Below are 14,039 nucleotides of genomic sequence, written 5' to 3'. Positions count from 1 at the left end.
TCTTGTTAGTAAGGTAAAAGACATAAATGCCTTGCTATGCAAGACAGTAACCCTTCTTTTCTCGGGAGACAGATTGTTTTGAATACTCATGACCTGAGAAAGACTGAAGAAAAAAAAGAAAGGTGTCATATCTGAACAGATTAAGGGACCATACTAAAAGCAAGAAAGATTGAGAAATGGAACTCATTTCCACAAATAAATAATTTTTTCAAATATGTCAGAAGAAACTTGCCAGAGACTGTAGAAAAAAAACAAACCAAAAATCAAAATCACAAACTGCCAAGTCCAAATGGCATTTCACCCACGCTCTAAAAAAATAATCAAGTACAAAACAGCTGAACTATTGAACTTTCATGTTCAGCTTCTTGCTTAAAACTGCCTAGATATCAAAAGACATGAAGATGGCAAAGTGTTCCATGTGATTTCTGGGGATGTACAGATAGAAAAGCTTGACCTCTATGGAGAAACAGTCAGCAGAAACTCTTCGAAGCATGAGGAGAGAACACAGACAAATCTATTTGGGATAAGGGCTGTCAAACAGTGCCATCATATCCATGACCAGTGTTCAGGTAGATGTATCGTAGCAGTCCCAATTCAACACAGTAACTTGGAAATCTTTAGATGTCATCATCCATTATTTCCCTACATAGGTTCTGAAATCACTGAGCAGCTGAAACCTAAGAGATACAAATAACACTTACTTAAATGAGGTCTCCCATAAGTTCAGAACAGCAAGCATTAAAGGATTTATTGCATGCAAATTTTCTTTCACGTAACTGCATGCTGACAAGAAAGACTTGTTCCAAAGTTTTGGCACTACTTCTAGTCTAAAAAAAAAAACAACAAACCACCACCAAAAAACAATCACAAAACCAGTAAGAAACAGTAGAATGAATGTAGTAGCCGTGCTAAGAACCAAAATGTTTATACATTTACTTTAAGATAATTCTTTTGCAACCCAGAAAGCACAGAATTCAGGAGATAAATCTAACTTTCCGCTTATTATTCAGATACCAAAAAGAAGGTCTTCAAATACTGACCACTACATAAAAAAAAATAACGAGAGAAATACTGACCAAATTCTAAGAGATCCATAACCTATTCATGGTCCCTTATATTTAGCATATAAAATCATTATACATACATAATGTATTTAGTCAATTAATAAGCAATTTTCTACAATAAGTACTATTTTATATAAGTTTATGCTCATCACTCCAAATCTGTAAAGACTCATAGATTTAGAGCCTTTTCATTAACTCAGTTGGCCTGCTTCCAAATTTTTCAAAACATTAAACTATTCTGGTGGGGTGTTTCTTTTCCTGCTTTAAAAATCGTTGTCATTTTCTACAGGCAGTCTCATTTTACTATTAACATATTAAGCACTACCACTTAAGTAGCATACATCGCAACCTTTAGGCTTCAGGGGAAAAGCAAAAACACTCCTGACAAATGTGTTATATACTTGTAACACTATTGTTCTCATTTGCACAATGAGCTCCCACCCATAAAAGTAGTTTCCGAGATAAAAAAAGTGTCAATTTCTCAGAGAATCTCTATTTTACAGGAGACAGAAAAAGTAGCTACAGGAAATTTAAAAAATTCCAAAGTTTTCCACCTTTATCTTATATTGTTTCTTTAGAATGAAGTTTCAAATTTCAAATACTGCTAATGGACTGAACCTGTTTTCCCAATGATTATTCTGCTAGGAGAATTTTGTGCTTTTGGATTTGCACGTTAAGCATGTGATATAAGCTTATACACATGCTACTGCGATGTCCCACGCAGGTCCTAGGAGGTAGGGAAGACCTACAAAGAATCAGATGCAGGATGGCCGCTTACCCTGGGGATACAGTAACAATAAATTCATCGTGTATGATTTCTCTTTTTAAAATGCAAATTGTTTCAATAACATCTGTCACAGCCACCCCTTCTACTATATTCTAATGCCTAGCATTTGAGATCTAAAAGCATCTATCTCAAACTACTATTTCCAACAAAACCTTTTCTGTTTTTAAGATCACTCAGTATTGCTACCCTTGAGCCTGGCTGGTATTGGTGGAAGCGTTCTCCTTCTGCAGTGTTTGTATCATTTCATTCCCCGACAAGGTAAATTTATTTCCCAGTTCTTGGCTGTATCTTTGGAGGAGGTACCTCTTCACTTCCACGTCTCGGGAAGAATGACAGTATGATGTTCTAGGAAAGCTGATACTAGGCAGGCTGACCCACCCTGGGCAGATGCTACGATCCCTGGAGTAGCACTATACTTGCTTCCAGTAGACTGCAGATTTTTTAAGGCAAGTGCGAATGGAACAGAGATTAATCCATTACTCAGAACAAAGGCCACGTCTATCCACTCCAGTATGGAGGTTGCTACGTACTGGAAAACTCAGCCAGAAAAGCCAGGCATCTATCACCGTTCATACCACATATTGCCGAACTGCTCTTCAGATCAAAACAGTCTGTATTTATTACATTCTTAAACCTGGATCTATTGACCCAAACTGTCACAACCTGTAAATGAGAGACTCAGTGAAATCTGTGCAGAATATGACACTGTTCCATAGATTACAATGCAGTTTATACATAAGCATTTGGCCTCCTCTATCAAGGGTTGTCTGTCGGCTGTGGGATTAATTGTGAGACTTCTTACCAGTTGAGCACTGCTAAACAAAACTAAATCCAAACAACCTTTCAAGGTAGACACATTTTCCAGGGTTTTTCCAGACTGTGTATAATCATTATCTCAATTTACTTAAGTAATAATTAAGTCTGATTTATGGCTGACATCGACTACCACTACTAAGACTGTTCTCTATACGTGCTATTCTACCCCACTGTTCTCTAGTCAGTGTTTTTGAATCAATATATTTTCTTACTCTGCACGATGAGGTAGAAGAATATCCTTCTTGTCTTCATCTTTTGCCCTGGTGTCTCTAAACACAAAGTCAACTGAAAAAATATATTAAAAAAGAAAAAAAGAAAAAAGAAGCCAAAATAATTTTAGCGAAGGAACAGAATCAGAGAATCATTTAGGCTGGAAAAGACCTTTGAGATCATCAAGTCCAACCGTAAACCTAACAGCACCATGGGCACCACTCAGCCACGTCCCTGAGCACCATGTCTACATGTCTTTTAAATACCTCCAGGGGTGGTGACTCCACCACCTCCCTGGGCAGCCTGAAGGCTTGACCACCCTTTCAATGAAGAAATTTTTCCTAATACCCAACCTAAACCTGCCCTGGTGCAACCTGAGGCCTTTTCCTCTCATCCTGTGGCTTGTTATCTGGGAGAAGAGACCAGCCCCCACCTCGCTGCAGCCTCCCTTCAGGCAGCTGTACACAGTGAGATGGTCTCCCCTGAGCCGCCTCCTCTCCAGGCTGACACCCCCCCCGCCTCCGTGCCCCCAGCCCCCCCCCAGGACCTGTGCCCCAACCCCTTCAGTGGCTTCGCTGCCCGGCTCTGGCACGCTCCAGCCCCTCCATATCTCAACCAAAATGACCCAATACACAACTCATTGAGAACAGTTCTATCTAGTCATATGTGAAAAAGGATTTAGAAGAAAGCTATACTATTAAATGGGGATATATATATAAAATAATATTTTTTTAAAGTGTTGAAAGATCAAGAAATAATGAATATTATCATCTTAGGTCATTACAAAGACCAGAAGACCCAAGTATTCTTTTTATTAAAATGTGCCTCTAACATGCAGGAGAGCACTTTCATATCACTCTTCCACAACGGCAGCTCTCAGCAGTGAGCAGCGCTCAACCACAAACACTTCTGAATATTAGCAATTTAGGAGAAAACACAAGTAAACTCCTAGAAATCTACCTATAGCCTTTTTTATACTCAGAAGATAGTCTTCTTTCACTTCATCAGTCAGTGAATGTATACTTTCATCAAGTACTTTCAGGCACTGTGGAATTAAAGCTAAGATGCGATCTAGCCATGAGTCATCCATTGGGGCCACATTTGCTGTACCAATTCCATGGCAAATGTAATAGTGGTATTTCTGCAGGATAAAACAATAAGATGCACCGGTTAAGGCCAGTATGAGACAGCCATTGCTACTACAGGTTTAGCTAGAGATACAGGCTTACTTAGTAAAAATAAACATACTTATCACCAAGTACTGCTTTATGTTGTAAATTACATACACATCACTAAATGTGATGTAAATACCTTCACCAGCCTGCCAAGCACTAGTGGGCAGAATAACAATAAAACTCCGTGGAGACAAAAAACCAGAGTATAGTGCCATAAGCCTCATTCCACTTCTCTGAAAAGAGCTAAATAACAAAAATTTCATTGAAGAATGGACAGAAGTTGTAGAATTCTGGCTTTTGTTTTGCTTTTGCTTTTACAGTTCCACAATTCTGGTGCAATGCCCCTCCTTTGCACTGTTCCAGTACCAACTTTTTCCTCAAATAAATTTTCAATATATATTGATCTATCTCATCACTCCAGTGCTTCCATTATTATCCATTAACTCTGGGGCTGGACCACATATTCAAAAAGAAAGCCAGGCATTCTGCAGACTTTTGTGTGGGCATGCAACATACAGCTAATGCACTGCTCGGAATATGAATGTATAACCACAGATAAGAACATCTGCTTGTATAAGAGGCACGTGAAATCTGCTTAACAAAACCTCAGAGCATCAGTGGAAACATGAAAAAACTTATCAGCCCAGATGCATAGAAATGCACAACGGAATATCAAGTGGAAGATTACCAATGTCAGGAAGTAACATGAATCTATTTCAGTCAATTTATCCCAAAATGAACTTAATCTGTTTTAAATATACATAAATCACAAAATTGTGCATACAATTGTGTCATGCAAGGTATGTTAAACCAGAATGAGAATGAAGAACATCCTAGGCCCTAGATGAGGGTAACCCAAAGAGAATAGTCTCATGGGTTCTATCTGCTTAGACAAAGCACTGCACCTGCCCTTGCACAACATTCTCACCTTCAGGAAGTGTGGAAAAGATTAATTTATTGCTTTCTGACACCGGTTATCCTCCAGTTACTATTCCATTCTATAATTCCTTGAATCATCTACACGTTCCTAATGTTCCATTCTCAACAGTAACATGATAAATAACATACTGTGTGAAACTAATAATGGAAGCATATGTCATTATCAGTCATCTCTCATTGTGTCAATCATCTTGACAATATTTACGATAAATGATTTGCATTGTATTTTAAGTAATACTCAAATTAACTTCATTTAATACAGTACTAAATACATTCAGCTACCAAGGTATCTTTCTCTACTGGTGTAGAAGAATCTGCTCCTGCAGGCTGGGTTCTGTCAAGGGATGGAAGCTGTTCTTCAGTAAGGTCCTGCTGCCTGAGACAAAAAACCAAACAAAATACAGAGTATGCATCACATTCCTCAGATACATTTTACTGGCATTAATAATACACAGCCGTCCTACATGTCAGTTGTGAAGAAACACAACAAAAAAAAAGGGAACTGGAAAACCTTAACAATGAGCACAAGACATTCTGATTCAAAAGGAACACAGAAGCATGTGACCAAGTTTCTATTTTACCTGCTAATGTTCAGCTTTAAAAAATTGGTGATATAGTTCATGCTCATATACATATTTTCCATTTACAATCATCAAAATCTTAAAATAATTTAATTCAAATATTTGGTTCATCTATGAAAAAGTATAAAACCCACAATATTCAAGGATGAGGAAACTCACAATATAATGTCAACAAGAGCACTTCTGAAACTTTCATGGTTTTTTTTCAGATGACTGCTGCTCTGCAATGTAGAAGTTGACGGCCCAGCACCTGCTTCATTATCTGTAGAATCCTGTATCTTGTGTCTCTTGCATCTCATCTTCAGATATTCTCCTTGCAGAAAATATATTTTGAAATAAAAAAAAAAGTTCAAATGTATCATACATGTTTTATGTTTCTGAGAGGTTTTCTTTAGTAGTGCTAAAAATGTTAACCTTACCAGGTGAACACTCATTTTCTACAGTAAACTCATCTGCCTCGTCATCTTTCTGTTCTTTGCTTAGATGGAATGAAGGGCAAGTCTGCTGCCATAGTGGTTTACACCTTCCCTGGAATAAACATTTATTTTATTTCTACACTTGTCGGTGCTACTAACACACACTTCAAGGCTTCGTAAATATAGTAGATCAAAGAAACTGTAGCCTAATATACAGCAGGAATAATGCAACATGAAAATCATACAATGAACTACTACTTACACAGTACCCTCAGATTCTAAATATCCAGGCCGTTAGAGAGAAGCATGTTAAACTTTTATGCGATATTTATAAACTCACTAGTTTTATACTTCACATAAACATTTTCAAACACTACTTTCAATGTTTTCTAAATATTGAAATATAAACAATGTTCCACATACAGACATAATATACATAAGCAATATACATACATAGTGCAGAGAGAGAATATACACCTCGGCATATACTGGAATGAGGACCATGGTCTTTACATAACCATGCTGCGACACGTATTTGAAAATGAAAGCTTACAAAAAAGCCACCAAAGCTACCTGAGACAACTGTGGTAGTAAGTTCACTGTTCTCTTGGCCAGCTTCCCTTTGCCACTTGGACTGGGCTTAGGAAAGGAAAAGAAAAAAGGGGGAAAAAAAATAATGATCACAACTAGAAAATTGAGATTACTACTAGTATTAGACTTCAAGAAATACATACACTTGTAATCTTGCTCTAGCTGCATTTTTCTCTCATATAATAATTTTTACACATACAATTTCCTATCACTTTCCCTGTTCTTCCTAGAGTGCTTCCACGTAGAATTCAACTTTCTCAAATACCTTTGTAAATTCATAGCTCTGAAAAATTAATTTTAGGCTGGGAAGCATTTCTGTTACCTTTTGGGCAAAATATACATTACAGCATTACAAGATACCATCAAGTAATACAAAAAAACAAGTAATTTATCGATTCCCATTCTTCAGTCAACGTTTTTTAAAACACAAAATGGCCCCCTTTTTTTTTCTAACCCATAAACTTTCATTTAAGAGTGTCCAGTATTATTTGCTTTTCCACAATGCTGATCCCTCAGCATGAGACATCAAAGCTGTTTGTCCAAAAGCATCCCTGACCATGCCCAGGATGCTGGCTAGCACACTTCAGCAGGGTACAGCGCCTTCCTATGAACAAACGAGACAATCTAGTTGTAAAATTTGGCTCTAACACAACTGCCTTTGGCTGCTTATTTCTCCTTGGTTTCACACCACCACCAGTACCCCTGGCACTGCCCACACTGCCTCTTTCCATGTAACATGTTTTGTTAAATGTTAAAAACATTAAAAAACCCAAACATAAACACGTTTTGAAAAAACCCCAACAAATAAAATCAAATCCAACCAAAATATCTAACACTGCACGACTACGCTACAGCCATTCTCTTTCTGCTTTGTGCCTTATGCAGACTGTAACTGATGAAAGACACAAAGCACAGAAAGTCTGTGCAGACTTCAGCTACCCTTAAACAAAATGGGTTTGCCATCATTTTCTGTACAGTTGCTGTGGTGTAAAACTCACACAAGTTGTAGGCACTTAACTATCTACATAGATTTTGCAGTCAAGAATGAAGTCTGGCAATTCCTCAGCGAGCCAAAAATCTAATCAGGCTCCAAAGAAAGCCACCTTCAAAATACAGGAATTTGACAGTGATAAAATATGTAGAGACATACATTATCAGTTGTTAGCAATGTCTTCATAAACTAATTTGCGATCCCATTTGTGAAAGGGGAGCAAACTCATTCCAGCTCCAAGGAGTTATTCCCCTGAACATGATGGGAAAAACTCCATGAAACTCCCTGACTACCACTACTGCAAGAAGGTCATACAACAAAAGGTTTTAAGTATCTTGTTTCAAAATCAACAGCACTACTCTTTTAATGAACAAAAGATCAATCCTCCCCCTTTCTCTCCTCAAATGAAATCAAATGCATCTGGCTTCCCCTTAAACTGAGAACAAAATGCCTGGTAAATTAAAGTACTCTAAACACCAAGCAGGCCAGTTTTGGTATTTTTAGTCTAGCTTTTTGGCAATCACAGAACAGGCAACTGAAGACCTTGCCACCATAACCACCTCTCTTTCAGTCCCTCATTTCATGCTCTCGACAGTCCATCTTCCAGTGAGGCACAGCCCATGTGCAAGATTTTTCACACCTTGACATTCTAACACCCGCACCAGTCTCACAGCCTGCAGTGACACAGACGATCACTTCTGCATAAATGAGAGAAAAGCAGGATTATAACCAATACAGGTTTACTTGACAAGCTTGCTTTTTGTCTGGTAATTGGAACGGTCACTGGGAAAATACAAGGCCATTTACTTCTCTGTAGTCTAACATATTCAGCTGCAAAAAGTTTCTCACCACAGACCATGTAACAGCTCCCAGTCTTTTCTAACGCCAGCACAGACACACTTCCCAGCAGCGTACCCACGCCGCATCGCCAAGCTGCTGCCTACCAAGGCGGAAAGGCCGCAGGGTGCAGCGCAGCCTATGGGCAGCGTTTGGACTGCTTTGGACACAGCTTTGTACAAACTGCCCGCGGCAGAGTCACGAAGAAAAATCAGCAGAACTGTGGCTGTGATGATCCGCTCTCCTCCGCACAGCAGCACCAGCTACACAAAGCTAGGTCAGCTTGCACAGGGCCCTGGCCAGCTGGCACTACCTCCCCAGGCAACCTTCTCCCCGGCTTCATCACCTCAGGGCGAAGAACGTGGTTGCCATGCCTTGTCACAGCTCCCCTCCCTGCAACTTGAGAGCATTGCCTCTCCTCCTGCTGCTGCACAGCACCAGGAGGGATCTAGCACCATTTTCTCCCTAGTTCAGGCACTGGAAGACAGTAACTACACTCCTCCGCCACCTTCTCCAAGCTGACCGCCGGGCTGTTCCCTCAGACTCTTCATGCGATCTGATGGACTCTGGTTTGGCACCAGCCTTATGGCTGCTGGGCCGGAGCCGGCTCCGCAAACCCACCCTGGGTGGGTCTGAACTGTGCTACAGACACGCCGTGTTCCCCGTGTCTCACGTAAGGAGGCTGCACCGTACAGCTCGCTGCTCCTCCAGCCCAGATGCTGGAGCAGATGGCGAGTGGGATGGGGAAGAAAACCAAACAAACCAAATCAAAACAAACCAAACCAACCAGCCAAACAAACAAATGACCAAAAAAACCAAACCAAAACAAACAACAACAAACAAAACCACTTTTCTATAGGAGAAAATAGAACTGAATGCTTGGAAGAGTATTATCTAGTTCCCTCAGTCACAAGGTCCACAGTCTTAATTCCTAGGATTCCTCGTTAGGAACAAATAACAGAAACCTGGGCATTTGTACAAATAATGGGGCTATAAAAATGGCTAAGACTACACCTTATCTTCACATACAACGCCACACAGTTTTGATTAGATCTTCTGTTGAAAAATTCAGCACCACAACTTGTACCTCTGAGCTGCGATACTGATAAACTCACATGTTGAAACCAGTTCCCCTGGTGACAGTAGGAATATTTTAAAATACTGTACTGCAAACTCACTACTGGCAATAACATGTACTAAAAAGAAGAGTGCTGGGTGGCGAGGACTATCGGATACTTATGAGCAGCCAACTCACACCCACTAATCAGCACCTCAAGCAGAAACACGTGAAGTTGGTGAACTTTTAACTCACTGGAGGAAGTTACTGAATTATTTCACTTAAAATATCTCACATACTTTGTTTAGAGCAAAACAGATCCGAATGAGGACATCAAAACCTAGGGTGAGTGAAAGAGTAAGACTGACTCACAAACAAACGAACATGGCTTAAGAGGGCAAACTCTTCCCTGGAATTACATCAACCAACTACACCTTGATCAGGCCATCAGAGAAATAATACAAACTAGTATCGGTTAATGCCCGGTGATTTAAAGCCACATTTGCAGCTAGAAGCTTCTGGTGGCATCTGCCTTCAGCATGTAAGCTTTCTGCGCTTCTGGAAAGTAGGACGCTTCATGTTTAAAAAATCAAACACCAACACCAACACCCCCCCCCAAAAAAAAAAAAATAAAAATAAATAAATAAGGAGAGGGCTTCCGATGCCGCATTTTGCACCAAGCCAGCTCACAGCTGGGCCGCGCTGCCCCGCTCCTGAGGGGCCGGCGGGGGGCAGGGGGCGCCGGGGCCGCTCGCAGGGCACGGAGCCCTCGGGGGTGCGGGGCCCGCCATCGCGGCTCCCTGCGCGCTCGTCGGCAGCGCCTGCGGGGAAACCGGCACCCCTCACGCCAGAGCAGCCCCCCGCCCGCCCAGCGCGCCCCGGCGCCCCGCTCTCCCCCCTTCTCCGTGAGGAGCCGCGCGGCCCCGCCGCCCCCCCCTCAGCCGGCCGGGCGCTCCCCCCCTACACACACTCAGCCAGGCCGGCGCTCTCCCTCCCTCTCCGCCCCCCCCCAGCGGGCCCACCGGCCCAGCGCCCCGCTCTGCGCTGGCCCCCCGGGGATCCCCCGCCGTACCTGCTCGGTGCCCATGGCTGCGCGGGCCAGGCCGCGGCGGGACGCGCCGTTACCTGGCAGCGCCACGCGCGCGGCGGCACGGCACGGCCCGGCACAGCCGCTCCGGGGCGCGGGAACGCCCGGGGCCGAGCCCCCCGCAGCACAGCCCGGCCGCGCCGGGGCAGCCCGCAGCGAGGCCGCCCGCCCAAGGTAACCAGCGGCGATCGGGCTGCACCTGTGCGCGCCGCTCCGCTGTCGCAGGGAGCAAAGAGCTGTGCCGTTGCAATGTATTTGCAGCTACACCCCGAGTTCAGCTTGCTGCCCCCGCACTGAGACTGCCAGCGGGCAGCGCCGTGCCCCGCGGGAACCGGGGCAGCAGGGTGGCTGTGCGTGGGGCGCCCCGCTGCTGCTCCGCGCCCCGCCGGCCGGCAGCCCGCCCCCCCCCGCGCCGTGCCGGGTAACGGCGGGGCTGGCGGGGTCGCTGACACACGGCGCTGCCACCCCCCAGGCAGCACGGACGGGGCGCGCCTGCTGGAGAACCCCGTAAATGGGCGCTGCTGCAGGCCTGTACCAGCCTCCCGAACTGCGCGCGGAGCCTTCCAACAGTCCACGGACCGAGTTTTACACATAACCTCCCTTTGTTGTTAAAATGGCACAGACCAAGAACCCGCGGGGTACTTCTGCTTTGTCCAGCTGCAGAACACTCAACAGCACCTGGACTTCCCAGTGCATTTTCTGCAGCAGGATCCAGCCTGGTTTTGGTTCTGCAAAGAGGAATCCCCTGGCACTCCGCGTACCTTCGGGAGTGCAGACCAGCTGCGCCAGCTCTGATGTGCAACAGCCCGGCCGGAGACATGCAAGGGGAAACCCGCGCCGTTTAGCACCGAACCGTTCCCGTTAGAAACCATATCCACAGAGGGCTGCAGCACATTCAGCACACATCGCCACGCTGCTGGGCGTCACGATTCCTTTTCCTCAAAAGCAGCATTTCATTTGGTCGCGTTCTGATGAGGAAACTGCAAAAAGCACACCTGCTTGTACTCCTCAGGGGAGGAAAGACACAGTTAGGTTGCCAATAATACAAAAGCTACAGACAAAATAAATTCTTGTATAGATAGTGTTTTTCCCTATCAGAAGGACATTCCTTCTTACAGAGAACTAGAACTTCTATGTTGCTGTTTATTTTATCCCTTTTTTCCTGCATTTCATTCTTTTCCTGCAGTGATCAGTTAAACACAATTTATTTACATAACAATACCAGCTGATTTTAATCAGCATTGACAAGGCCACAGGAGGACACAGCAGAAAAAAAAATGGTTTAAAACTCAAGATTTTTTGCCTTCCTGTGTTTGGTTAACATCTCACTTCCATCTGAAATCCCATAGTCATAGCTAACATAACAATCTAAATCTAACTTCAGAGATAAAAATGAGATCAAACGAATAAAATGGTGAAAGGATGAAGAAGGGAGCACACACCGATATAAAGTAAGTACTCGACATCTGTTTTAGAACTGTACTAAATGCAATTTAAAAAATGGAGCAGACTTTAAAAAAAATTCATCGTGACAAGACAAAGTCAATAGAGCGTAGGCATTGACTATCACACAGTTCATACATTGTTCTAGAGTAAGTTTAGCCAAGACTGGCACATCAGTGCAACAAAAAAGGGTCAGCGATGCAGTAAAACTAAGTACAGGAAGGAAATAAGGCCATAGCTGACATTTTTATCACTAACTTTTCATTTTCTGAGTCAGTGACATGAGGTATTTATTCCACCTTGATGCCTCAGTTCAGTTCTGGTGGGCCATTAATCAGGAATACATTTCTTTCTCCCTTCAGAGGCAAAAGTAGGTAACAATGTGGTTTAGTCCATGGAATTAACAAAACTTAAGCCAAAACACTATGTACAGTGAAGTGTTTTACTGACCAGATGTTTCCTTCTAATGCGAAAAAAGTGATCCTTCAGTTTTTAACCAAAGTACTTACTGGCATGCTTTCTAGGTTTTGATTAGAGCAAATAAATAATGTTTGAAAGTACAAGAAATATTAATAATGCCTGTGTGTACAAAAATGAAAATTCTCAGGATCTGAGTATTGCTTTAAAAATAAATTCAGGAAAGGGTTTTTTTCTTCCCCAGAGGTTTCAGATGACAGACTGAAAAACATCAACTGGCATGAAAACGGAACAAGATGTTTGAATGCAATGGAATCGCAGCTTCTGCAATGCCTGCAACCCATCCCTCAAAGCTGTCTTCCTAAATCACTCCAGCAGTTACGGCCGTCTCAGCTGCACACCGAGAGCACATACTGGAAACTACCCCCCACATACGTCCTTTTCTTGTACTCCATCTAGAATCTCTTTTGTCTCTTTTTTAAAAAATGAAATATATATGCATATATATATAAATAAGTTCTTTCACATTTACCCTTCATGAACTCAGTATAGTTGTACATAAACCCAGTAATCTCTCTCATATTGTAAAGAACTTTAATGAATCAAGCAAAGCTTTCTCACAGGGGCTTCTAACAGTGGGGAAATTTATAATGATTGGTAATTGGTAATGATTTCTGTAAAAGAAAAGTTTTTGTCATCAAAATTCAAATTTAAGGGTTTTAAACCAAGAATTGATACTTACACTGTTATGTTCACAGGCAGGACTTGAATTTTTGACAGCACTTAAAATGCAGTTAAATGATCATTTCAAAAAGGTAATGAATTTAACGTTCCAACCCACCAGAAACAGCAAGAAATTACACTTCAGGCAAGGTTTCGGGGAGCAGGGGGAGCATACATTTTTCAGTTCAAAAATTTTTTTAAAGACAAAACCAGGTCTCTGTGTTTTTCCTTGTGTATCTTGGTTTTGCCAACAATATGGAAGCACAAATATAAGTAGTGGGTTTATAAGTAAGAAGTAATTCCTATTAAATACTAGAAAATTTTCCCCTATTTGAAAGAAGTTGGGTTGTTGTTTTTTTTATGATCTTTATTAAGTCAGGTCTCGTTACGCACATCTCCTGAGTGCAGAATAATATTAATGCCTGAAAATCAAATTAAAAACACAAATACAATAGTATTTGCTTCCCTAAAAGAAGAGCAATAATTATTTACATACTGCTTGTAAAAAAAAAAAAAAATCTTCATCAGAAACATGCTGCGCTATAAGAAGGTGAGACTTCCACACATACCACAACAGAACTACTGCCCAGCATGGAACGATAACTTTGCAAATTGTTTCAAAACAGCCACCACAGTAACAGCACAGAGGTACAACACAGTCCTACAGTTATGGAACATGGAAAAGATCTTTAAAAACAGTGAAGAGATCTGGGTTCAGCTGTGTCAAGGGAAACACAGCAGGTTACAGGCCACAACCTGTGTGCTTATTTCTTCCTCCCAGCCACTCCCAAAGAATATTCGAACAAGCTTGAGCACCTGTCGGTGCTGGTTTAAAAAAGAAAAAGGAGCCCTTGTTTACTGTCAGGGCTGTAACTTACCTTACTTGGCAAAAGTACGAGCACGAC

General features: G+C 42.2%; 1 protein-coding gene and 1 long non-coding RNA gene across 2 annotated transcripts in view; one reads left to right on the top strand and one right to left on the bottom strand.

Annotated features, from left to right (window-relative positions):
- Nucleotides 1–10,653, bottom strand: part of DNAH7 (dynein axonemal heavy chain 7) — a 111,788-nt gene extending 101,135 nt beyond the window's left edge. Inside the window, exons 1-8 of the mRNA XM_056350144.1 lie at nucleotides 10,537–10,653; nucleotides 6,562–6,627; nucleotides 5,992–6,100; nucleotides 5,732–5,885; nucleotides 5,274–5,367; nucleotides 3,838–4,018; nucleotides 2,880–2,952; nucleotides 702–827 (exon numbers count right to left, since the gene is read on the bottom strand). Coding sequence (XP_056206119.1) covers nucleotides 702–827; nucleotides 2,880–2,952; nucleotides 3,838–4,018; nucleotides 5,274–5,367; nucleotides 5,732–5,885; nucleotides 5,992–6,100; nucleotides 6,562–6,627; nucleotides 10,537–10,551 — 818 coding nt within the window. The 5' untranslated portion in view covers nucleotides 10,552–10,653. The remainder of the gene's footprint in view (nucleotides 1–701; nucleotides 828–2,879; nucleotides 2,953–3,837; nucleotides 4,019–5,273; nucleotides 5,368–5,731; nucleotides 5,886–5,991; nucleotides 6,101–6,561; nucleotides 6,628–10,536) is intronic.
- Nucleotides 10,654–11,912: 1,259 nt separating this feature from the next.
- On the top strand, nucleotides 11,913–12,991 carry LOC130154243 (uncharacterized). The gene is made up of 2 exons (XR_008823650.1): nucleotides 11,913–12,002; nucleotides 12,656–12,991. It is a non-coding gene; the product is annotated as an uncharacterized LOC130154243 (long non-coding RNA).
- The last annotated feature ends 1,048 nt before the right edge of the window (nucleotides 12,992–14,039 follow it).

This window comes from Falco biarmicus, chromosome 8, assembly GCF_023638135.1.
Source record: "Falco biarmicus isolate bFalBia1 chromosome 8, bFalBia1.pri, whole genome shotgun sequence".
Lineage (NCBI taxonomy): Eukaryota > Metazoa > Chordata > Aves > Falconiformes > Falconidae > Falco > Falco biarmicus.
The sequence above is the reverse complement of the archived record's forward strand: the minus strand, read 5'-3'. Positions and strand labels throughout refer to the sequence as shown.